The sequence below is a fragment of the Venturia canescens genome, chromosome 6, assembly GCF_019457755.1.
Source record: "Venturia canescens isolate UGA chromosome 6, ASM1945775v1, whole genome shotgun sequence".
NCBI lineage: Eukaryota > Metazoa > Arthropoda > Insecta > Hymenoptera > Ichneumonidae > Venturia > Venturia canescens.
Genome location: NC_057426.1, coordinates 12,645,249 through 12,671,908, shown reverse-complemented (window position 1 = coordinate 12,671,908; position 26,660 = coordinate 12,645,249). Strand labels below are relative to the sequence as shown.

Genomic DNA, 26,660 nt, shown 5'->3' with positions numbered 1-26,660 from the left:
GGAGAAAACTGAGCACGATAAATGTTGGAAAAATATATTGGACGCGTTGCTTTTTATATTCCGACCTGCTTCCGGTCGGAAAAACTAATCTCATGGATTGATCTCAACGAGCCAAAAATTCGAATCGAACTGCGTCCAGTTGTATGATAGTGGGGAAGTTGGGTTGCCCAACATCGCAGCGTTTCGCATGGTTAATTCTAGGGAAAATATTTCGCTACAAGGGAAACAGTCGCGGAACTGCAGAGCGTTTAGTGTCACACGAGGGTACGAGAATTCGTGGAGAATTTATCTGAAATATCGATGCTGGATTGAACACGCCGCGTTCAATGTTGCGGGAGATTTCGGTACGATAAAATAGAGAGAGAGTGCGGGGAGTGCCAAAAGCTAAGGATTTAATGGTAATTAATTTGCGAGGAAAGAGCGCAATCTAATTAGAACAAATCTGTCTTCATGGCTGTTGAGACGAGGTTATTGTGGGAGTGAAATATCGGAGCATAAAAAAAGAGAATGGCATACAGGTGGGAAAATGAGCGTTAAAGTATAATGAGGCTGGACTTGGCCGAGAGTAATTTAGCGAATATGAACGGTGCGAGGAGGGGAATAAAAACCGTCCAAATTATTATTCTTTGGCAGGTTGGGCACGGGTTTATCGGAGGGTGGCGCGCGAGCGTAACGAGGGGGTGGCGAGACATTAAAAGGGATGGTGAAGAAAGGTGAATGGAAAAAGAGAGCGGCTAAACGCTTTCGAGCCGGCTGGAGCTTCATCGAAGTTTTTATTACATTCGTGACTCGGTTTAAGAGCTCAGTCAGAGACGAGGGTGTGGATTTAACTTATGGGAAGCGTTCAGACCGTGTATATACGTTGGCACAACCAAGCAGGTGACAATTTACGAAAGTCCAAGTCGTTTATGGCGGAGGGATTGAAAACACGGTCAAACGACGTTTTCCCTTGTTGTACATCGCTCGTTCAGTATCCGTGCATCAAACAATTCAACTTTTCCTGAGCTCGCAGCAGCCCAGGAAGCCTTTGGAACAACGTCGAGCTCAACATATTTTCATTGGAACTCAATTCGGAGAACTTTCCATTACGTTCACGTCAATCCCATCGAAAAATGAGAGAAGAACGAACGTTTTTTTCGAGCCACAGCACCCGTCTGGAGTGCCGTAGTAAAAATTCGTCGAACGAAAACGCACCTCGATCGACCCGGTTTCACAACCCTCGTCCCAATGACGTTGCGCGTCGCTCTCAAATTATTCAGAGCTCAATGACTTCCACTGAAACTTCAATTCGATATTCCCTACAAAAGTTGTCGAATCCATTTATGCGTATTTTTTTTTTCATAAACATCAACTTTATTCGTTTTCCACGGATTCCCCGCGACTCAGCACAGGCTCGTTTTGACCCCTCGCTCTCCGCTCGACGCACCTACGAGTTTGTAGAAAGGTGAAATCGATGCTCGTTTAGAGAGGGACGTGATCTTTCTTCCATATCGGAATTCCTATAGTTCTGTAACCTAAATTATTGGCTTTTGTGATACCCCGAATGGGGAGGATGGAAAAAATGTTACCGCAGCTTCATAGATCCGGCCGGAAGCCAGCGCTCTCCTTCTTCCAATCAGACATGTGTATACGAATGCATGTATGTGAGATGATTCTATAAATATATTTATACACACGTCTGCTGTCGATACCCTCGCAACCAACGAGCTCTTATTCACGATCAAAAAGGATTCCAGATCCGCCCTTTCGACTTGCAGCAAGGGAAATATCATTTTAAGACTTTCGAAACGCCCAAAAGATATATATTGATGCTGTAAAAACGGAAGAGCTTCACCGAGCTTCTGCGGATTTTTTTTTTTTCATTTTATTTTCTTATCGAACCTGATGAGATTACATCGAGAAGTTTCACCTCCTTTTTTATATTTTAACTTGGGCGCATTTTATATACGTATGTACAGTATATATCATTGAAGAAACTCTTACGGTACGAGGAACGGATTTAATTCGATTTGAGAGGGTTGAACGAAATGTTGAATCCACGCACACGTAATACATACGGACTTCCGGAGTGCTATATAAAATATAAATTACATTAACTGGTGAAAAACGTTGGTTCGCCGTAGTGTAATTTGCTGTCATTGAATTGGATCCAAGGGAATCTTTGTATTGGACTTTCTTCCTGTGTTTTTTGAGTGGAGCGAATCTCCGATGCTTTCAGAGGCAGAATTGTATTTGGTTCTCGCTCAGTTTTTCTCAACTTTTACGTTTGGGGAAATACTCGTAGGAAAAACGTCTGATTTTCGTTCGAGCTTATGCTTTTTGTTGGCTTTGTTATTCGTTTTTCGGTCACCGGATGTACCGGATGATAAAAAACCGACGCAGCGCCGTCAAAACGGACAGATTTCGAACGCGATGTCGAAACGGGTTCGAAAAAACGTATGGAAAACGTCCGACCCATTCGCACGGACTCGTAACCGATGTGACACTCGCTCATAAATCGGGGTACGATACTGCCGCGCACGATCGAAGAAATTATCGTGATTAATGAACCTCGAGCGTCATTATATATTATTACCTTAATTATCGCGGTGCGATGGGAAAGTGTGGTAAGTGGAAGTGGCGATATGCGCGAGGGCGGGTATTCGAGCTCTCGAATTTCCGGGGAATAATTTAACACGGAAATTCGAGAGTGAGGACCGAGATAAAGGAATCGGGAGGGCAGAAAAGGCAGGAAGTGAATCGTTAGAGCGAAGGGACTCGGCAAAGCGTTTCTCGTTCACGCTTTCGATTGGGAACAAAACGATAAGCGTCCTTCCGCCTCTTTTTTCCCGCTCAACCGAGCAAAATGTATGGATCTTTCTTCATAAATGTCTACAGTAAAAAAATACACACAAACCTATATGCGTAAACATAAACGCGCGTGTACTGTACCCATGAAGACTCGCTTTATTTTCGGATGTGCATGTTTCCCTCGCATCGAATTTTCTCCCGCATTTACGTGCACACGTATTCGATGCTTCTATACCCAAACGTGGAGAGCATCGCGAGAAATATCTCTTTTCCTTTACAGTATCCATTCTTCCGGAGATACTTCAAGGAATTCAAATTCGCTCACGTTTTTCATCGTCGTCATTGACAACGACGTTATTGTCGGCCTCCCCTGAGCCTCGGAGATACGTGACTATATCGCATTCCATACTGCACCGATCGGAATAAACAATGCAAAGCCTTCTTACTTTTACGAGCAAAACGTTGCACACTTAACACAGCTACGCCCAGATAAGCAACAGGACGTGCGAGCAATTGCTCTTTTTACCGTCGATAACAATTGTCTATTTTACTACGGATGACAGACAGTTGGACAGTTTGGGGAAAAAAAAAACAGAAATCTTTAGAGAAACAACGAAAAAAAGAAACTATTTTGCGGATGCTCTTCATGCCGGAATAAATTTTTTCTTCATCGCGATTAGCCGGCTAATTTCTTACGATATTCGATTCGAATACGAAGTTATGAATTCGGCTGAATAATGAAAAATTCCGACCGCCCAAAAGCTTTCGATGGTACGAGCAAAGTGTAATCTCCGACGGGGTTTTTTTCAACAATCACTTTCTGGAATAATAACCACGGAGGTTGCGATTATCCGTACAATTGTTTCGTAAGAGTTTTTCAGCTCTGAAAAGAATGCGAACTTAAAGAGTCGAGCTGTATAAATATATTTGAAAAGGTTTTGCAGAGAGGAGCCTGAGGCTAAAGAGGACTGAGATAATTCAGTGAATGCACACGGTAAAAGAAAACCCGAGTGAGGAAAAGAGAAAGAGAGAGAGAGAGAGAGAAAGGGAAGCTGAAAAAAGTAAAAACAAAAAGAATATAAAAGAAAATGCTGGTGGCGGCAGACCGTCGGGTAAAAATTAAATTTAAGTTTCTCCGGGAGTAAAAGACGAATGGGCGGTTCTCCCTTCGCTTCGTTGGAGGTCGCAAAGTTCAGGGGAAAAAGTGGTCAGGAATAAAAGAGACCGAAGTATTGCTCAGCGAAGATGGAACTGATGGAAAGCCATTGATTGAAGTTACTTCCAAAATACAATACCTCGCCGGAGTGGTGCTTTTTCCTCGCTGCGAAGGAAAATAAAATTTTCGAATTTTCCGACACAACTCATTTCAGCGTGACGCATGTGCCTCGCTCAATATGTTTCGAGGATCACGAAAAAGTCTCAAAATCCCATGCAACAATTGAAATACACGAACATTTTCAACAGACTCAACTCACTTAATCCTGCTGCAGGCGTGCTGTCAAAACAGTCCCAACTTCGGAGGCCAATGCTTAAAAAATCGAATTCGTATTCGCCCGTCGACCGATTGATTTTCTTCACTCCTTCACGACCGAATCCAGAAATTGCAACAATTATTATCCACCTCTCTCCATTTTCCTTTTCCAACAAACATTAAGTTGTTTACCACGAACTAATGAAATATTTATCTCCCCATAAAAAGTATATCGGCACAGCTTTATCGATGAAGGTATATAAGCGAGCTGTCTCTTAAACCCAATAAATGTGTTTTCTATTGTGAGATAAGACGCTTTGAAATTCAATCGGGAATGGGAGAAATGAAGTACAAAAAGAGGCTCATAAATCCTGACAACTTATACCAACTCCATTGAATATTTCACGAGCCATTGATCAAGCTCACAAAAAATAATTTACGTTTGTCCAGTGCATAAAAAAATATCGACATAGACATCCCCGTACGGGGGCACCTACGAGTGAAATCCTCGCGATTTTGGATTCTATGTATTAACGGATATTTACGTAACGCGAGAGAATGACGATCGATGTAAGCATTACTAATGCAAATGCACCACTTGATGGATTGGAATCCCATCGTTTCGGGGCTGAATCCAAAGGGCTCTGAGAACAAGCACAGAGGATGAAGGAGAGATTCGCTATATTCTCTGGACAATCGGAGTATGCTCCCCACACGGTTCACGCTCAATGGCTCGGAACACGCCGGCAACCGCACGCTCATCGAAGCTTCTCGATGCTTTGAATCACGATTTAATCAGTCAGGAATAACTGCTGTATACCGAAGCGGACGAAGGGAGATGGAAATGGAAAGGTGGACGGTGCGGAGGGAGCGATTGAGACGAAAAATGGACAACTTCGTCGCCGACGGAATGAGACGAAAGTCAACATACTCGAGGTTGGAAGAAGCTTCTTTTTCCATTTGCGTTTAGCAACTGGCGATATAAACCGTGGAGAATAACAGTAATTTTCGATTTCATCGGAAATTCGTCGTTGAAAAAAGGTTACGAACACACCAAGGTCTATAGTATTACAAGAGTGTTAATTAAGAAATTTTAAAAAATGAAAACGAGGGAGGGATATTATAATAAATTGAGTATTAATTCGAGTATTATATATTGACGAGGTTTCCAGGCTTTACTAGTGACGAGGATTTTTTTATGGTAATTCGACGACGATCGAGATGGTAGTCTCTATGCTTTCGTGAGATCCCGGCGGACGATAGAAAACGAGGTGCCTGCTTCCCCACTCTTCTCATACGGGGCCCGAAATGTAGATCCGCTGTTGGTCGCCAATTAGTGTGTATCGAAAGACCCGCCGAAGGTCCAAATTTCAGCGATACACAAAATACGACTTTTAAGCGTTTGATTATTCTTCATAAAACGTTGGTACGTTTTCCAACGGCGAATTTTCAATTGTAGAACAATTTTATTCGGCGAAAGCTCTCCTTTATTGTGCACAGACAAAAGACGCTTTTCGCAAATTCCATTGTGGCGAGGAACTTTGTGAATTTGTGAAAAGCTCGAAAAACTCCGCAGCAGACCTCATTTGTCAAAGGTTCGTCGGTCTCGTTTCTCTCCGAGTTTTTTGTTTTTTTTCTTTTTTTTTTTTGTATGAGTCTGAACGAGTGGTTTTGGTGTCGTTTTCTTTAAATAACTTGAAAGAGAAAGACTGACAGGAAAAGCAAACGCGACGTATATTCGTATATAAACATGAAAGTATATTATGAACTATGGTGGGGAATGAGTTGGAGAGATAACGATGGTAAAGAGAATGAAATGGATACAGTGAAGTGAGGAGACCGTGGAGGAAGAACTCTGTATAAAGTACATTGACGAGGGATGCAAAAGGAACGAAATTCAATGAGGGACATGCGGAAAAGAAACTTTTTGAATAAATTTGTATGGCATTGTTGTATTTTTTTCTCGCAGAAAATAAATCAAGAATTCTCATATTCGCATTCATTATGAAAATAAATCTGATAAAAAAGAGAAGTCTAAAAATATGGAAATTCGAGAGATTCAAAAGTTTCCGGAGGCCCCAAAAAATGCCAATTTTTAACTTCGAAGAAAAATGACCCCAATGTATTTCTGAGGATAAAACAATAATGAAGTAAAATTTCCTTCTCCGTGGATACTCCTCAAGCCCCTAAAAAATCCCCGAGCAACGTCAAGTTTCCAAAGCTCCGAAAGAATAAGTTTTCAGTTTCGTAAATAATTGCTCCACCTTTATTTCAGCATGGTAAACAGGTGGATATAAATATGCATTTTCGTGTATGCATGTACATAGATTTTTCGAGAACTCTCTGTCGTTGACACAACGTTTCGCGCAACATGTCGCATGTCCTGAGAGTTTTGCCTCGGGCGAGCTCATGGAAATTCCGTTGTCCCTGACTCGAGAGCACGCTTTTGATCGCACTCTCTTCTCGCAAGTAGTACGAGCCCGTATGCTGTCCGCCGACCGATCCTATCTCTGAATTCGCATGATTGCTCCCCCGTGCGCTTATTTCAACTATATTCATTTCGTGAGTTTTTAGTGCCCTGTGTTTTCACGGCTGCCCGCGATCTGTGAGAGCACGAAGCCCCCGTGAAAGTTCGAGCTCGAACGCGCCTCGGCACGATGCCATTTCAGCGGGAGAATTTATCGCTACTGGATTTCTATTTAATTCTTAATAATATTCTAATTCCCCGGAGCGAATTTTACATTGCGGATGCGAAACAGAGATGAAATTTTTGTTGTTGGCTCGTTGATGGAGTCTTGGTACCCGGGGCGGGGCGGCACAAATACCCAAAAGCTGAGCCTGGAATTTGGCCTGGCAATGAGCAGATGAAAGATCGAGCGGCGGATTTTAAAATAAAATTTATGAAGCTTATTTCAAAAGTTCATGGAAGAAGTTTCTGCTCCACACGCGGAACTTTTAAAACGCTTTTGTCATGAGCTATTTTGATTTTGAATTATTTTAATTAGACAATCGTGATGAATGTTCCATGCAAAAGTACAGACATAAAATAGAATCAACGTAGTATGAACCAGCAACGTTTACCGAAAACCCTGTTTTTTATTAGGAATCCAAACTTTTGCTTCCCTACATCAGTTTAACCTCGCTCGAGTTGTTTATGCCAAAAAACATGTCTTCCTCTCTGCATTCAAGGCCCCTTTCTCCGCGCGGTTGTTCTCCCCCAGCCAATTTCGGTCTCGTGAATCTTTCATATCTGATTCGCGTAGCCCGCGGGGTAACTTTGTAACGGCGGGACTGCTCTGGCCTTTAGCCTGGCGTAACCAGCATGAGCCGCGTCGCGAAAAGGTCAGAAACATGCCAGAATGCTATTTCCCTTTCTCTCTTAACCTAAGCAGAGAGGATTCTCCAAAGAATTTCCATCTCTGACAGAAGAACAAAATAAAGAGAAAAAAAGGGATCCTGGGAGTGGGAAAAAATGAAATAAAAGTATCTCCTCTTCGAGACTATATCCCGTTGGGCTAATTTGAAAAGTTTTGAAGAACATCCTCGTCAGAGAAGTGGAACGGGGGCGAAGAACAAGAGAAAAATTACGAAATTTCTGGTGAATACGAATATGACGCGAGAAAGTCGGAGAAAGAGACAGCGAGAGAGAGAGAGAGAGAGGAAGAAGGGAGACGGAGATGAGATTCCTCGTGAAGGAAATATGACGGGAACGGATTTATGGGACACCAAACGTAGATGATTCGTCCCCGCGTGATTGACGAATCGTATACGCCTCGAAATATTATCCCCCAATTCGCGAGGCTAACGGGTACAGGTAAACAGGGAATAATTGCAACGGGCGTTAAACATGCAAACAACCCGGTGAATATACGCAATTAACCGAACTGCGATGCTCATCTCGCCTCAATTTTATGCACTTACGCTGTACGGATTCGTGCCTAAATGCACAATCATTGTGAAGCAGCATCGTCTGTTTATATGCACCGAATATTAACTCGCGTTTGTCTCATATTTCGTATGTTTTGAGCACACGCGTTTCGAGGAATTCGAGGAACTGCGCGACGGATTATCCCAGCCCCCGTTCGTTTATAAACGAATTCTTTGCGAACGAGAGTCGTGAAATTCGTTTTTATCTCGAGCTAATAACTCTTTTCGTCATTTTAATATTTTCGATTTTAAAGATTCCTCGAGGGATGTGTGTTCAGGAGGCTTTCGCTCCTCCGAGTGAGTGCACGAATCATTGGCGACAGGCAATCAGCTCGTTTCGCTTTTAGCGCATGCACACATTCGTCGTAAAAGCATCACATCCACTCAATTCATGTGAATTTATTCTTGTCATCCACACGAAAATATTAGGGATAACGACGCTTCAATTACGACAAAATTCATGGCCTCCGCAGCCTTCATTCCTGCCGCATGTGTTGTTACGCGATAGCATCGATTCGGAATGATTTACAGTCGATATCGATACGAGAACAGTCGTGTTATTCAACACTGTTAAGAGAGCTCGAAATTCATTCGCGGTTCGCTCGAAACTTACGCTGTATTGGAACGCAAGCAAAATACATTGTTGGCGATTTCTTATGTGTCAGTCGATAATCGTTCAATATAATCCATCGAATATCGTTAGAGCTATTCGAGGCGAAAAAAATCCTCTGACGTTCAACATCATTCGAAGGATAATTATCGTAAACGGCAATATTTAAGCAAGGAAAAATTATTTCGTCCAACTTTCATGATACTCAGCTAAATAAAACGTGGGAACTGTGGAGGTTATACGATTATAAATCCGCGAGGAAGAACGCGAAGGGAAGTCCAATATGCTAATGGAAATGTGCGGAGCAATAATATTTATAACGAATATTCAAAGAGCCGAAGAGAGCCCCAATCGAATTAGGGCACACACGCCCCTCCTCCGCAGACTTTCCTGCGAATGAATATTGTGCGCTCTGGCTTTTCGAGCCCGCTTGTGTGGCTGCGAATCGTAATTCGAACACGCTCGTGGATTTAGTTAGGAAGAAAGGAAAGGGAAGAGTTAATCTCGTGGGCTAACAGAAAGGAGAAAAAGGTATGAAACGCGAAGAAATAATGGAGAGTACGAAGCGCTCTTCCGCTATCATTCCTCTAACGAACTCGCGCGGGAACTGTGATAATAATTGTTACAAGGTTCGGTGGGCTTTTCTCTCCTGGTTATATCATGTCCGGGATAATGAAACCGGGAACACTAACGTCCGCAGTGGGCAAACCCGTTGATATGCTGCACAGAACTCGGCTCCTCCAGGACAACCACACCGGCGGAGTGATTAGGCAAATTCGGACGAGAAATTAGCCGAGAATAATGAAGCTACGACGCGATCTTCAGGGCCCTGGTTTTCATTAATTCACATTCGCTCGGTGGTTGAACGATAAATAAATGATAAAGTGTTTTCAAGGGGCTGAGAGCTTCTCGGAAATCGCATAATTAGAAAAATGGCGCGCATCATACGTTCCGCCATGGATTTGGAAAAGGTTGAAATCTTCAGAATAAATTGTCACGAATATCGAAGCTGTTTCGCGAAGGAGTAAATTTGTCGAATGATGAAATTGCGGTTTAAAGTAAAAAATATTCTTTTCGTTAAGTGCTAATCTAACAGGATTACTCGTCACGCCGATTCGGAAAAGTTGTTTTGAAGATTTTCAAATCATTACGGAAATGCCTTTCGATAAGACTCGACCGAGCTTGTCTCCTATGCTGGTAGATTTAAACGACACGCTCGTGAACGAGGATACGAAAGCACGTGATGAAAAAAGGCAAAGCAAAATGTTCGATCAAGTTGAATTTTGTAGCCTGAAAATGCATTGCGCTCCATAAAATTCCAAGAGATTCGCCGCATTTTAAGTTTTTATGGGTCCTCACATTTATGCTAAGATAAACACGTAGGTATAGAGAGCTTATTAAAATCTTAGCCACGTACGAGTTTTCACAGGAAGGCTTTACGAAAAAGTATATCGCGAGGACCTATATATCGGTATATGTGCACGGTGAGCGTGAAAAAAAGAGAGAGAGAGGCGTTATAGCGTGCTTGAAATCTCCGATTGATCGCCTAAACTTTGGCCAAGCGAGAGGAGCTTCTCGTTGCGGATTATCGATATTGCTCCCACCGGTTTTATAATACCGGAGCTTAACCAAAAACCGGTTATCACTTCTCAGAATTATATACATCCACACGCGCGTATATATACGCACATGGATTACTGCAGATATAAAGATTTTTAACACTTTTTTAGCACACACACACACATGTAACAATGGGAACCGAGGGTGTTTGTCAGTATTTCTCGAAGCTGAAACGACTGTCATGAAAATTGTATAAACCTAGGATTTTATGGAAACATAGAAAGAACGAGACGGTCTACATGCTCTTTCAAAAATCACGTTGCCGACTCACAATTGGTATCATAAATTGTGAAAGTGAAAATATGCAGTCGATTCTGGGCAACGATTGAAATTATAGTACTTAAACGGGCTTCCGGCGTGATCGGTGAGCCGTCGATTGCCTACTCGAGGAAGAAAACTAGCGAAGGCTTTTTTCATAGGATTTTTGGGATCTCAAGGATGGGTGGAAAGATTAAATTTTTTTTTTTTATTAGATATTCTTGGAGTACAGTGACTGAAGAATTTTCTCATCCCCGGTGCGCCCGGTCGTCTGGTACCTGAATCTTTAAACGCGATTATCTCAGAATCGTATTTTTTGAAAAATACCTTCGCGGTGGACACGATTATTAAAAAACTATTGATCCGATCCATACTAAATTTATGACACTTATTTATTATAATATTAGCTAGGGCCTGGACGAAGGATTTCGTATTTTGTTGGAAAACAAAATGGTAACAAAAAACCGAAAATTTAGCACTTCGAAAAATGAATTTTTTGTTAAAACTCTCTCGTCATTTTTTATTAATCAAAATTTTTACAAATCCTTCGTCCAGGCCCAAGCTATTAACATAATAAATGACATAAATTTGCTATAGATCGGAATAATAGTTTTTTAGTTACCATGTCCACCGCAACTGATACTCAAAAAAAGGTGCTACTGGAATACACCTGGAGTTCCGTCATTTTGACAAATTTTTTTATGAAAAAATTGTACAAGTACATGAACAGATGTACCGATTACTGTCGTTCACAGTTTTTCAATAAACATTTATTTTATTGTCGATAAAAATCCCGTTTTTTCGCCCGCTCCAAGTGTACGTAATGCCTTAAACCACGAGAACGTGTTTTGGGAGACTCGGTACGCATCGCACTCGGCAGTTCTTGCTCTTGTCAGTACATAATTGAGTTTCTCGCGTACATGGAAGCCACACGTTCACAAACGCGTGTACGAATGTGGAGCTTCTCGAAGTAGTCTGGTGACGCACGACCTCGGTTTCCACGGTATTATTAAAGCACCTGTCGGTATAAACGTTGGCAATTTAGCATCCGCTCATACGTGATAACTTTTGTCAAACTCATTGTAAAATAACAGCAGTGAAAAGCGAGAATGAAGTTGTTGGCGTTCGGGGCATATTTCGTGACAAAGTTAGCTCGTGATATACGAGAATTTCGTAATTTTCACGACCGCACATTTTGTTTCAGAAACATCGCGTCTAAGCTCGCGCTTACAACTTAACGATCTCGATTCCGCGGCGAGGATACTCCGGCAAAGATAAAACGAGTTGCTCCGAATCGAGGATCTCTTTTTCATTGACTCGTCCGATACGCTTGTCCCGGGTGAGAAGATACGAGACTCGTACAGAGCTACAGAGCTGCGGCTACGTTGAAGAAGCGTGGGAAAGAAGGTGAAGCACGCGCGATCGAAGAGACATCAGCGAAGCGCAACGAGGGACCTCTTTCCTGCTCTCTCTTCTATTCTTACCTCGGCGAGGGCGTTTTCTACAAGAAATGACGAACGATGCGGAGGACGAGTCCGGCAGCTTGGATAGGAGTTCGTAGTGCAGCGCGCACGAGGAGCGAGGCAACGGTCGATCCGTGCAGGGGATAAAAAAAGAAAGAGGAACGAAGGAGGCAGGAGCATCGGGAGGCGTAGGAGGAGGAGACGCCGAGGTGGATAAGTTCTCGCCTCAGAAACGAGAGTAGACGAAAAAAGGGACTGGGAGAAGGAGGAAAAATACAAGGAATTTCCAGGCTCCTCTCTGACGTACGCGGTGAAACAACCTTGGGAGTATAACGTGTCGTGAGTTTTCTCTTCATCCCGTCACGTACACCAAAAGCTGGACCCAAGAAGAAAAGAGTGGACGGAACAATGCAAAAGAACAAAAAAATAAATAAATAAAAAACGCAAGACGACAAAAATAAATGGCTAGTTGAGGGAAAGACTGACTGACTCATTGAACGAATAACGTCGATCTGAGAACGGCTCGGAGCATCGGCACTTGTTATTTTGCGTGGGTCTTTCACTCTTTGATACTGTAGAGCTGCTCATTCCCCTGCTGCTGATATCCCGGGCTCTTACTTTTCCTCATCTTTTTGCTCCTCGTCTTCGCTTTCATTTGTTTTCTCATCACGTCCAGGCACACAAATCCGAACCCGGTGAATAAATCTTCCAGCTTTCTTCGTCCCCTTGGAGTCGATCTTTCAAAATCTCTTCCGCATGCCTAATTTGCGCATGATCATTATTTCAATGAAATTCGAGTAAATACGATCGGAATAATGAGGAGGAGAAATGGCAGTCGGTGATAATTGCTCGGATGAACTGAAAAGTCATTACGAACGAACTTGAATGACCTTTGGCCTTACGCGTGCTATGCGGTACTTGGCTCTTTTTTTTTATTTCGTCTCATCCGTACCGTCGTAAAGACGCGCCATAAAACTTCACCGCACTTCTCCACTCCGAGATTTTCCCGTTAGGAACTTCTTCACCTCTCAACGATTAAAGTTTTCTGACAACAGAGAAAGATCCTACTCTCAGGAGGCTCGGATCAAGCCACCTGGTTATCAAGTTAGTTTAATTGAAAATTTATCGATCAAACACAACCGCAAACCAGCGAAGGGGAACATTCGTATGAATATTTTTTCGCTCACTTCGTACCATGCGAATCCCATCAATTGCACCATTTCCAAGCCTTTTTGTCATTTCTACTCCGACTTTCATCACCAGATACTTTTAATCTCATCTTGGAGATTATAAAATCTAATATCGTTATGGCTCAAGTCTCCCTTGTCGGTGTGAACAATCCTCCATCGATCAAAACACTCTGATGAATATTCACGATCGTCTGACATTAATGGGGAGTGATCGCTCTATGGGGGAACTCCGAAAAGCCTCCAAAAAATAAGTTGATGATTTTTCGTCAGTGATGAATGCACTGTCAATTATCGTCGAGTCCCGCTTGTAGTTTTTCTTTATTTTAACTTTCTCACATTTGGTCGCTTACGCAGCGTGGGATTTGTATTGATAAAATGTGTTTTTGTTTCCAGTACCGACAGCTCTCGTCCGTGAACATCATTGGACGAAAGGCAAGAAAAAATGTGAACGGTCGTCCCACTCATCTGTCTTCGGTGGTCATTCAGCGTTCAGTGCTTTTAGTCTGGAACAATATCCCTCTCGGTTGCTCTTGGATTTAGAGAGAGAGACTGGGTTATCGAAAGGGGAAGTGGAAGAGCGGAAGTGAGTGAGCGAGAGAGATTAAGGAAGAGAGGAGGCTTAGGCTGAGATGGTCAAATCGCGTGATTGCCCGAGGCCTGGGCTGAGAGGACGAGACGAGAGGGCCTCGACAACTGCGACGACAACGGGACACCCGAGGCCAGCAAGGATCGATCAAAGAGAACCGTTTATTCGTTAAGAGTGCCCAGGGACTCCGGGCCAATTAGAAGGCCAAGAAAGAGCTCGCCTCGGGTAAGACGAAGCTCTTTCCAACGGACTGACGTTTTTTCCTAACAAAGAGAAAAAAATAAGCCCCAAGAAGAAAGAGGAAAACTGTGAGAGCGGGGAGAAAACGAAGCGACGAGAAAACGAAGGGGACGACGAGACAAGGACACTTCAAATCGACCTCAACAACAAAGCGACAACGGCGCGGAGAAGGGCAAAAGAAATGGCAGCCGGTAAGTAGCCCGATGTTTCAATCCGAATTCATTTGTAACAATCGATCGAACAAGTCCCTCTATCTAGTCGCGAGTTATCATCATCCTTGGCGAACCCGGTCCTGCAACGAGATTCCTGGCCAAAGCTTCGAGCATTCCAAATGCCAAATCACGAAGGAACTTTTTCGTTAAGCAACGTCATAGCAAGCGTCCTGGCAAACGAAGAGCATCCCTATAACGGCCAAAGCGACGGATTCCCGCGATGATATTCAAGATGATTCATTCCAAGCCGAAAGCCGAAGTACACCCAGACAATCGGCTTGCCGTACCAGAACGCTTTTGATCCTCATTAGGCCGCCATGTGGATGGCAACATAAGTTATAAGAGCACACTCGGAGAGAGCCCTCGTCTACTCGGGTTGTAATAACCAGAGGGATGTTGTTGTACCGGGCTTGTGTGCACGACGACACGTGTAATCCCACAGCGCGTGTAGCCAATAGGATGAAGTAGCAGGGTATTACACGATGCTATTATGGATCGGAGCTCCCGCACTTATACGCCATGTCCTCAAAGTTACTGCAAGATCAAAGAAGCAGCAAATGCATCGTAAATTTCTCTTGGGGGGAGCCCGTATCTATTCTCTATTCTTAAGCACCGTTTTTCATACTTTAATTAGTCATAGCCGAAGCAAAGTGATAGTAAAGTCAAAAGATTCTGCGGCGGTCTTCATTCCTCATGACTGTCCGAATAATGGGCCACAGCAGCACCATTACAGCATGCTAACAAAATCCATTCGTATTCTATCGGCACTACGGATCGTTCATTCGAATCGAGCGAACCTCCAAAGTGCCATGGAACTCCATCACTTAGAATCACCTTTTGGGACATCCGTTATACATTGACCAGTGTTTGTCGATGAGGTTCGGCAACAATACTGTGCTTTGTAGAGAGCGTTGTGTGCATACGCAGACAGACAGATGCCGGCACAGTACCCGGGCATTTCCGGTACTGTATTAGCCAAACCGCAAACTAGCTGCGCAGCACTACACGAGACAATTTCGCAAGGACAATGAAAGCTACTGATTCGCATTCCCACGAGCGTTTCTGTATATACACACACACGCGAATGGTGGATACTCGTGAAAGTCGAGTGCATGCGTTTACGTATGGACCTTATCGCACTGTTCTTTCTTGGTTCTCGTCGTCTTGCCAATGCTTTGCTTTCCAAGGGCGAAGGGGGATTAAAGATTCAAAGCTTTCCGCCAGCACGAAAGCACAACGGTCTTCACCTTTCTCTCTTTCACAGTCTTCCACTCGGGACACGCTCTATCCACTTGCTTTATCCTCGCGTTCTAGAATCACGGCGAACCTTTCTTCTGTCTATTTCCGAGCGCGGCGCCCGGCAAATGGCCCAGATTTTCCGATCGCGTCCTTCCACTAACACATCAACATAATCGCTAAATTTCAATGGAACGACGAATACGAATGGGCGGAATCGTACGAACGCTGGAAAAAATGAACCCTCGGAGAACGATTTAAGGTAAGAGTCGCGCGACTCTATGGTCAAATGACTATTTATTAATCGTCGAAATAAAATAGGTTGTAAGAAAGGTTTTCTCTATTGAATAAATCTTGGGGCAATTTTAACGGTATTCGTATAAATTTATACAAGATCATGTTTAATAATTTATAATTAGAAATATCTTATGATTGCTTATTCGACCCGGTTTTTCAATATATACATATAATATATATCGGTTCTCTTCTCACCTATGACAGTCGAAAGATATCATAGCCTCCAAACTCGCCGGCTATCACGAAAAGTATATATGTGCACATTCTTAACGTTGCCAAGTATATCGAGCCACTTCATGGCAGTCGATCTCCTGCCATTTTCTGAGTTTTCATCGAGATTATTTAAGGTAGGAGTCGCGCGACAATCGATATTAGACGAACTCGTGATTTTTAAATTATACCATTTTTACGTGATAAACTTTCATATGGCTAAAGGATTTGATAGGTTACCGAAAATTATATCAAAAAATTTACGATCAAAAATAGAAATATAACACGGCATCGTATGAGAAACCCATCCCGCCAACACTATGATTGCAGAATTCATTTCCTTATCGATTAGATATAGTTTATGATAAAATTGCTCCTCATAGATTATATTATAAAGATTATAATGTGACCATAAAAATATAGGGCCATCGACTAATTCGAAGAGAATTTTTAAAATAATCTCGATGAAAACTCAGAAAATGGAAGGAGTTCGACTGCCATGAAGTGGCTCGATATACTTGGCAACGTTAAGAATGTATACATATATATATACTTTTCGTGATAGCCGGCGAGTTTGGAGGCTAGGATATCTCTCGACTGTCAGGTGAGAAGAGAACCGATATATATATGTATATATTGAAAAACCGGGTCAAATAAGCAATCATAAGATATTTTTAATCATAAATTATTAAATATGATCTTGTATAAATTTAGACGAATCCAGTTTAAATTGCCCCAAGATTTATTCAATACAGAAAACCTTTCTTATAACCTATTTTATTTCGACGATTAATAAATAGTCATTTGGCCATAGAGTCGCGCGACTCTTACCTTAAAAAATTCTCTTTGAATTAGTCGATGGCCCTATATTTTTATGGTCACATTAGAATTTTTATAATATAATCTATGAGGAGCAATTTTAACATAAACTATATCTAATCGATAAGGAAATGAATTCTGCAATCATATTGTTGGCGGGATGGGTTTCTCATACGACGCCGTGTTATATTTTTATTTTTCGTATCTCGTAAATTTCTTGATATAATCTTCGGTAACCTATTAAATCCTTTAGCCATATGAAAGTTTATCACGTAAAAATGATATAATTTAAAAATCACGAGTTCGTCTAATATCGATTGTCGCGCGACTCCTACCTTAACTGGCTGCTACGTTTGATCGGGTGTGGCACACGCTCGTGCATTGATCACGCTAGTGTCGCGAATGTCTTGTTGGAACGTAGAATTAGGAAAGGATAGGACAAGACGTAACGTAATCTGGGAAGTCAAAGTTGCTACGGAGCCCCGTGCGCGGGATGAAACGAGATAAAGCGATTTACACGCTTCCAATTTGCTTTGCATTCCCACGTTGAAGAAGAAGAAGAAGAAGCAGAAGATCGATTTTATTTCAGCGTATCCAGCTTGAGACTCGAGCTTTTCTCGAGTGCTCATCGGTGTAACTTTTTCTACTTCGTTATAGAACGCTTTATAACGTTTTACTTTGTCTCGCTGGAGATTAAACGTGTGGAGAACGAATGGGAACAGAAGTGCATCACAGTTTCGTTTTTTTTCTTGCGTAATGAAAAAAAGTTTCGCACTTAACCATGTCTCTTTTTTCGCCGAGTCGAGTACCCGGAAAAGCTGCTTTTTTAACCCGCTTAATTCTTCTGCGAAACTAAGTTATAACCCACTTTTTACACTTGCTCTTTTGAAGAGTCGCGAGACGAAAAATGGATACGTCAGGACAGAAGATAAAAAGAGGGCGTGAGAAACGAAGACGCGGGGACACGGAGAGACGGAAAAAAGCTCGAAAATCAAGACGCCTTTTATCTTCAAACGCAAACTCCGACTCAACGTTATTTAACGAACGCATTTCCCCACTTTTCACCCCGAAATCAGCGCCTCTCGCCCAATTAAAAGATAGTAGCCCCGGCTTTTGAAATCATTTTTCACTCCCCCGTATCAAGGCTGCACGCTCATTTGCGTAATTATCATGAAGCATTAATTCAAGTGAAATATTAAAGCCAGCGAATTTTTTACGACTCTGAATCACGTGAATACTCGCAATGTTTTTCATTGCAAGTGTTCGTGCGTGTGTATCGCGATAAAAAATGAAGAACAATTGAATAGAGAACTCGTGTTTACGCGCGTTTAATTAGTTCCAACTAGCGGCTTGTAATTGCAGCCATTATTGGAACTGCCACGCCGCTACCAGAGTAATAACGATAATTTTCGCATTTATGAAACACCACGAGGGCGTATCTGCTTCCGAAGTTTATTCTCGCACGCAGTTTTTCAATACTTTATAATTACACCGGAGCTCCGCGAGAACACTCCACTAAATTTTCCACGTTTTATACATTCATAAATAGAACAATATGACTCATCTCTGCCTACAGGAGGAAAAGAAGCATTAAAATTTGTGATACCAAGACCGATACGGGCACAACAATAAGCCCCTCAGTCGATAATTATTTCCAACTCAATGACGAGCATCGCGCGATTTCAACCATTCAGCTAATATTGTACTAAAAAACTTCATTCAATATTTTCTGTAACACTCGGAATTGCATCGAAATTCATTTCTCTACGAGACGTTAATAAAAAGGGCACGAACCACTCGAAAGAGAGGTGGAAAACGTTTCTTTCAAGAGCCCGATGCAAAATTAAAGAAATATTTTCTCGTTTTTTCAAACCGTATTAATAATAAAGCGAATTCAGTGGTAACGAGACCTCTGTATGGAAATTCAAAGAGACAAGTATTACGGGTGAGTAAATGAGAGCGAAAATTCGAGACTCGACTTTCTCGAATGGAGATGAAAAGCTATAATGAATCTTCATATAACGAGATGAAATTTCATGAAATTTATTGTAGCACGAAGCTGGAGGGGCTATCGATTAATCATTCCATCAAAGTGTGCACAACGTCAGAGAGTATTCGCGGATAAGCCCAGTAAAATAAAAATAAAATGGGCTGGATTCACTCCAATTAGAGTGACAAAAATGAGAATTCCGGAAGAGCAGCTGCAGACGCAAGTCATCGTTATCGTCTTTCACAGTCTTCCGTATTTTGATCTCACAAAAAATGATTTCTGGAAAACAGTTATCAACACTTCACATCGGAAATCAACAAGTTGCTGTTTCCTCACAAATCGATAGTGCCAAATCAACGGATTCTCCACGAGAGCGAGGGTAATAGCTGCAATTTTCGAAATTCCATTTTTTCCACATCGTTTGATCGATCGAAAGGAAACAGTCCCGGCCCATCCTGGCCACTTCCTTTCTTAAGGAAACGTCAAACTGACGTTTCCTCCTCGTTCGTTCCAGTCTAATAGACCCGGTTTCATTCTCATCGGAACACCCTGTATACGCGGATGAGGGTAAATGCTTATGCGTGCCTGAAGTTTCGATATCGTCGCACCTGCGCCCGTTACATAAATTTAACCAGCAGAGAGGCTTGCTTCGCCAATTTCAAAACGAATATTTCACCAACGGTGCAGCTTGTTTATGCGTATATGCGTCTTGTTTCATATTTATGTGCGTGTGCGTGTGTGTGTGTGTGTGTGTGTTTGGAGAAGCAACGTAGCGAAAGCTCAGGTTTACGGAGTTCATTGTATACTGCAGTTGAGAATATTTAGGAGTCATCCGCGGGGTATAAAATTTCGCGTTCATGAAACACGTGCAAAGTATTGGAGGAGTTTTTCCAATTTTTTAAGTGCAACGAAAAGGAGGAAAAGTTCACCTAATGGAAGAGCCAACGAGAGATGGATCCGAATGCTTCCTTTCCTCCTTTTCTTACGTGTGTGTATGCATACTTTATAAATCGGGGATGAAAAATTCAAGGGTGTATCCATCGGGTTAACGTAACAGGAGGGATGAGTCCTGGTAACTCTGTGTGCACTTGATCTGAGCGAGAATAACGATGGAAGCTTACAGAAGACGAATAGAGAGTGAGCTAAGGCAAAAGAGAGAAAGAAGGAAGAGCGAGGCAACAACAAACGTGTATGGATGAATGCTCAAGGGATAAAGTAACGTAATAAAACGAAGAAAATCGCGTTTTACTCTTGTTGATGGATTTTCGAAGAGCTTTTGATAAGGAGCTCAAAACGGTAGCGAAATAATGTTCGAAATACTTGCGATTTTTTTCTCCATTTTTATATCGTCGAATGGAATACTAATAGCATTGAGGGCGGGGTAACGTCTGTTCGGTGGAAAAAAGATCAATTTTAAGAATTTTCTTAGACGCTACAAATCAATTTTATTGATTGTGACATCATATTACAATGGATGAACAATATTTGCGGAATTTTGGAAACCTGAGCATCAATAATTAACTCGATGGTAGCAAATCTTCAGAGGCACTTCAGAAAAAAGTTGTCCATCGGTGAACGGTGTAAATTGAACTCGACCGATCCTTTTGAAATTTGGCATGGTACTTCCTTACACAATTGACCAGGTATCTACGAAAGGATTATTTATTCTCGATTTTTTGTAACACTTGGAAGTGAAAACACTGATTTTCGCCTTAAAAATGAGCCCATTTGTTATTGTAAAATGAATAAAAATACCGAAAATTGGGAAAAAGCTCTCGCGGATACCTGGTCAATTGTGTAAGGAAGTAACATGCCAAATTCCAAAAGGATCGGTCGGGTAGATTTCGATTTACACTGGCCACCGTTGGACAACTTTTTTCCAAAATGCCTCTGCTGCCGTCGAGTTAATAATTGATATTCGAGTTTTAAAAATTCAGGAAATCTTCATCATATATTAAATATATAAATCTTCATCATATAAAAAAAATCTTAAATTTTTTTACCCCGCCTTCAATATAGGAGGGCTCATTTCCGCTCGTATTTTACGTCGAACTGTTAGAGAGTAAAATTTGTTCATTATTTTCCCATGATTTTTCCGCGACTGGCTCGCTCATTCGTCAAAATATGCTGACTCCGCTGGTCCAGTGTACAGCACAAATGGACGTGATAACTTCTCACTGTCATGAGGCAGAGCTGCGACGAAATTCCCGTCCGTAATTCGAACTTCCCCGAAGTTGGCTTTTTCCGGAGGCGAGCCGGCGTTTACCAAGCAGTTGGCGCGAGACCTCCGAATCTTGTCGTATCCTTATTCTGTCGACATCGCCGTCGCAAGAAAAAATATGAGGACAGGAAAAAAGATCGAATTCGTTTCAGCCCAAATGTTTGCTCAGTAAAAATAACTGCTTAGCTCGTACCATTACTCGAGTAACTTACGACCACGAGAGCGATTCGTACCAAAATTTATTTGACTGACACCCGAAAATGTGGTTGAAACAAGTGAACAAGAAGGCGAGTTTTTCTCGTCGATTTTTCCACTTTTATCCGCACACAGCGATCTCGTCTTGTAAAAAAGGAAAAATCGATTTTCTATTGGTGCCACAGAATTGTTTTGTCCTCGGTAATAACTCGTCTGCCGCCTCGGATGTCCGCCTGCGAACCGAGCCGTTCGCATTTGTCTGAATTGACGGAGCCTCGATCATCTACATACACACACTCCGACAATTCCCTCGACACGAGAGAGAGAGAAAAAGAGGGTGAGAGAGAAACACCCATAGGTGAAAGGTAATCGAGTATGGTGCGATATAGAACATCGAAAGCTCGTGCATAGTCGAAGCGCTGGAAGAGCATCATTGGCCAAGTTGCAGAGAATTATGAGCAAGTAGTTATTGGCAGAGCTGAATCACTTTCCACCCTCCACAGCTTACGAGGAATAACGTCAATCGACGAGCAGGCTTACCAATGACTGTATCGGCTTCGAATCGGAGATAACTACCCTCTCTATATATATGTTTATCTATATGCTGCCTCATATATAAAGTACAGAGGTGAATGGTGTACGGAGATGGGAACACTCGATCTGATGCACAGAGCACCACTTTGCCTCTCCCTGCACGCTAGAGCACGTCTCGTCTGTCTCACCCCCTTCGGATCACACTCGTCAACCCTACACGCTATCCATACACTCCACACGAAGCTAACACTCGACTCTCTCAGTCAGCAGTCCTCTGTTTCAATCCTCTTGGCTCTGGCTCTCTCTCTCTCTCTCTCTCTCTTGCCCTTTTCGCTCGCTTTCTCTCTCATTTTCTTTCTACTTTTCTCTTTTTCTCTTTCTCTCTTATTCTCTTCCGTCAGCTACACACACGAGCATTCATTTCCTAGTGGCAGTCACTCTTGATCTCTTTGACCAGGTTACTCTCGAATCGGTCTGAGAAAAATGTAACTTTACAAAGATCGAATATATCGAACGGACCCCTCGCCTCCGCGTTCCCAAGCCTCAACCTCTTTTGCGTTCACCGAACCGCGTGGGAACCTTTCAGCCCCAACGTTTGATGCACTGCTCTCTCTCTCTCTCTCTCTCTCTCCCTGTCTGAGCGCATCCCTTGTCTCCGAGGACTCTTGAAAACGTGAGATCATTTTGTGGGAAACCTCCCACCGCAGGCCTCGGACAAACGTTTTTTCTGTCGGTGGTAATTTTCGGGACTAATCAAAATCGAGATGAAATTTCGTGGAGACACGTCGGGGGGGCTCTGGAAAGAGCTGGCATCAGATTGCACTTCAAGTTTTCTCGTTTTTAAGGGAAGCCTCCCCGAGGGGCTGACACAAACGCTCTTTTCCATCCCCCATTCGAATTTCACGTCGAATTATTGAACCGATTCGTTTCGTCGGAACGTATGTCATCGTGCATGAAGTTTCTTCATAGAACGAAATGAATCTTTGTAAACAGACTCATGCATTTGAATTTGCTGAAAGTTATCGACGATCCCCTCTCGACGGATGAGCAAATAGGTTGAAACCTTACAATTGACCTGTAATGAAAAGTTTTTCGATGGATCCCGAAGCTGGAGAAACCGATGATGGCAGAGGAACTTTTCGACTTTTAATTACAACCAAAGAACTTTATCGAATAAAACAAATCGCTGATCTGAATAGAGGGATTATTTCACTGTGTTGGCAAAACGTTTCAGATTTTCTACTATGGAGTACCAAAGTCAAAAATAGAAGGAAAACTGTGCGAAGAAACGGTGAATTCTCTCGGACGGTTATGAAATTCTGTACTTTTATTAACAAATCCCCTCGGAAAAATGCACCTCCACAAAAGTTCCTGCGAGGCATTTTCAAGAATGCCTCTCCATTCGCATTGCAGAGTACCCAAAACTTCATGGAATCTCAAGAACATCGTTTTCGTTGAAACGAATATTTTTGTAGGATTTTAAAAGATTCGCCTGGAAAATATCGGCACTGGATCTCTTAGCATTCGAGAACAAAGCTGAGAGAATTTCTCTTTCAAGTGCGTAGTGTTTCATTTTCTTCACCTTTCCATTAGCCATGCCCCAGCACAGGTTCATTTTCACGCCCCCATAACGGAATCGAATATGGGAAAAAACGCGAATAAAGCACTTCACACGAAGCACTCAATAACTCAAGCTACGAATTTGGTGCTCGGAAAAGAAAAATTGTCCGAGCGCAGCACACGCAACCCCAGGATTTGTCACTCTCGCAACGAGCCACAGATACGTATGGAAACCGATAGAGATTTTTTTCATGGAAGTTTGAGCGTCATATACACCCACAAAACTCGTGCATGCACACAGTTTTGCGCAGGGTATAGAGAACGATGTCCGTGCTTACATTATCCACTTGACCCGAAACTCTCCCGCCTGTGCGAGACCCCAGATTTACTTTGGGCGGTATAACGGTGTTCCACCACTGTTTCACCACTGGCGCCAACTTCTACGGACAAAACCCCCTGCCATGTAGCACATAGTCGAACGAAATGTAGGCCAAGATTGCGAAATGCGTTCCCGAGCTCTGGGCTGTTTCAGCGTGCGATCGGAAGTGATCGCGTCATTTAAAGTATTTCGTTTTTTCACCAGACTGTCATTTAGCGGCATTTATGATGGTCGAGTATCTCTTTTATCGGTTATTCCAAAACGGCGAGCATTTCAAGAGTCCTTCTGACAAAGTTCGGTGAACCGGACGAATAAATTGGATAAACTGTAATGAGTAATTATGGAAAGTTGTTCGTACGAGAGCGTCGGTACTATAAAACGAGGGGATGTAGAAATAATGAAATTATAACGTGTACAAAGATGGGAATCGGACCTCGAATAGCGCTCATTGAACAACGAATGTTTTTTATCTCGCTTCGGATTGAACGGTTGAATAAAACGAAATGAAAATCCGAAAAGTTTAAGCTTTCAAACGCGAGATAAAGTTGCTCGTTCGAATGAACGCTCGCACGAGGAAATAAATTTCAACTAAATTGCAATCTACGATTGCAGGAAAAAAATCTTAACTGTGTGAATATTTAGAGGACCAGCGAGTCAGCGGAACATCTGACCGGGATAATTCAGTCGCGACGATGTCCGGGAGGTATAGCAAAGCGTCATGTGCAGGAGGACCGTCCTTCCAGCACAGGAAACGTAGTCGCCCTTATCGAAAACGTCATCCCCGTTAATACGAGTGTTTCTACATCGGCAAGGGATTGCATCGAGCTTCACGGTAGTCGACATAAAAGCACGTGCAGTGTTCACTAATTAATTTCCACAGACCGACGACGAAAGACGCAATTATTAAGCAGGAGCAGCATAATACCGTGTGAAAAAACAAATTATTTCTCAAGATTTCTCTCAAAATTTCTGTCATTAAAGGTAATGCAATCGAGAAGACGGATTCATAGAAAAAACTGGAGCGTAATTCAGTCATGAAGCCAAAAATAAGATGGTTAATTAGTAGAAGAGCCTGAATTTTTTTTAACATAGGATAAAAACAGAGTGAAATTCATGTGAGTGGGATCATTAGCAAATTCCCATTATCTTCTCGTTACACGTCAAGTTCTGCTCGGGACAGCTCGCGTCGAGGTCTAAACGATCCAACAGTGGAATACGAACCGGAACAGCTCGGTGAACTTCATTTTGCAAAGAGAGAGAGAGAGAGAGAGAAAGAGAGAGCGAGGAGTGTCTTAGGTCACGATGCTATTAAATTTGCATACGAATTAGAATGTTAATTCGGCATAATGCTGGTGTAGAATATTATTATCGGGAAGCATTGTTCCGGGAGCTTTCAAAGTTTTCATTAAAGAATGTGTAATCGCAGAAGTAGTTTTGTGGTAAAGCGTTCACCGAAAACAAGAATAATTCAGCACGGAACTTAATGAGAATTAAATATTTTCTCGAACACCATCAAAATGTCGAAATATAAATAATGAAAATTTCATGAAAACTTCGAAACGGGCTGTTTTTTGAGTGCACCGTGCTTAAATTTCCACTAAATTATTTTCCGCCGTACACGTTGATAGAAAAAGCATCTACAGATATAAAGATCCAGGCACGTTACATAAAAACTTGGATGTTCCCGGGAGCGACAGTACACTCGGGTTAACTAACTTCCGGTTCATGATTCGAGTCCCCCAGGAGCTATTTTTTGCGGTTTGCACTTCGGCAGCTCCTCGAGGAAGATGAAAAGAGAGAACACATGGGGAAGCAGCGTGGAAGAAAGAGATGGAAAATGGATGGCGAAGGATGGAAGCGGAAGAGAGGGAACGAGAGAAGAAAAGGGCTCGAAGGGGAGAGATGAGGATGCAAGAAACATACATTTGAGCTGGACCGCAGCCGCTCTTGGTTCACGCTGTATGAGGAAAATGAAGGAAAGTTAAGGGGGTAGAAATGCGACGAGGAATCGAGTCACGACCCGAGATAGTCGTCGTTTCTGTAATACGAAGCTGGCATAGTGCTCTGATGTACCATGTGGCTCTTATCGTTCTCTTGGGTGAACGAAACAGCGCTCACCGGAACATGAAAACTTTTGGAGGGTTCGAAACTACGCGGAGAAAAGGGGCAAAGGGGCCACTAATGTTCTTAAGCCAAAATCCTAAGCCACCGAAGCTCGAGCCCACGGATATACTGAGAAATGCTTGTGCTGAGGGATGTTAGAAACAAGAACGTTGATGGAGGAAATTACGGAAGTATGTACCTACTTTGTGTCCCAGTATAGCTTCGGAGTTAATTTCATGAATAATTGGTCGAATCTGAAACTACGAATGACATCACTAGTGTCTTGACTGACAAGTGTGATTTCTAGCATTCTTCTAACGTCTGCGTCATTGATATTCGAGTCCGTTAGTTTGCTGTATTTTTTATCGGAGACTTCGATGATTGCATCCTTCGAGCAAATGTTCGCTCGAAGGGAGCGAGAAACGCCTCATCTTTTGCTGATAGAAAATTATTGATTTAGAGAAGGTTCGCACTCTGCTTCATTGATCGCGATGAACTTTGCAGTAAAAAGTGTTCGGAAGCTGTGAATGCGACGGGGAGAGAAATGTAAAGGAGAAAAAAGAACCTTCCCAGGTGCTCCAATAGTTGATTCAAGTTTTTGCGCAGTCTGATGAGAGAGAGAGACGAAGTGTGAGGGGGAGAGAAAGTTCAACAACTTTTCATCTCGCTCGCTCATTAACTGATATTCGGCAAACTTGTTTTTCCACTCGGGCACTCGGTATTCAAACTTCTCATCACCTTCCGAAAAA

The 26,660-nt window shown here is 42.5% G+C and overlaps 2 protein-coding genes across 4 annotated transcripts in view; one reads left to right on the top strand and one right to left on the bottom strand.

The window, feature by feature from the left end:
- The window catches only part of LOC122412007 (midasin), a 107,991-nt gene that overhangs the window by 44,372 nt on the left and 36,959 nt on the right, over nucleotides 1-26,660 (bottom strand). The window lies entirely within an intron of this gene.
- The window catches only part of LOC122412008 (uncharacterized), a 62,898-nt gene that overhangs the window by 8,733 nt on the left and 27,505 nt on the right, over nucleotides 1-26,660 (top strand). The window contains exons 2-3 of one of the 3 annotated variants that reach the window (XM_043421216.1): nucleotides 11,881-12,478; nucleotides 13,723-14,346. In XM_043421216.1, coding sequence (XP_043277151.1) covers nucleotides 14,337-14,346 — 10 coding nt within the window. In that variant the 5' untranslated portion in view covers nucleotides 11,881-12,478; nucleotides 13,723-14,336. Of the gene's footprint in view, nucleotides 1-11,880; nucleotides 12,690-13,722; nucleotides 14,347-26,660 lie in introns of all 3 variants that reach the window. The other 2 variants (XM_043421217.1, XM_043421218.1) reach the window with 2 other exon arrangements.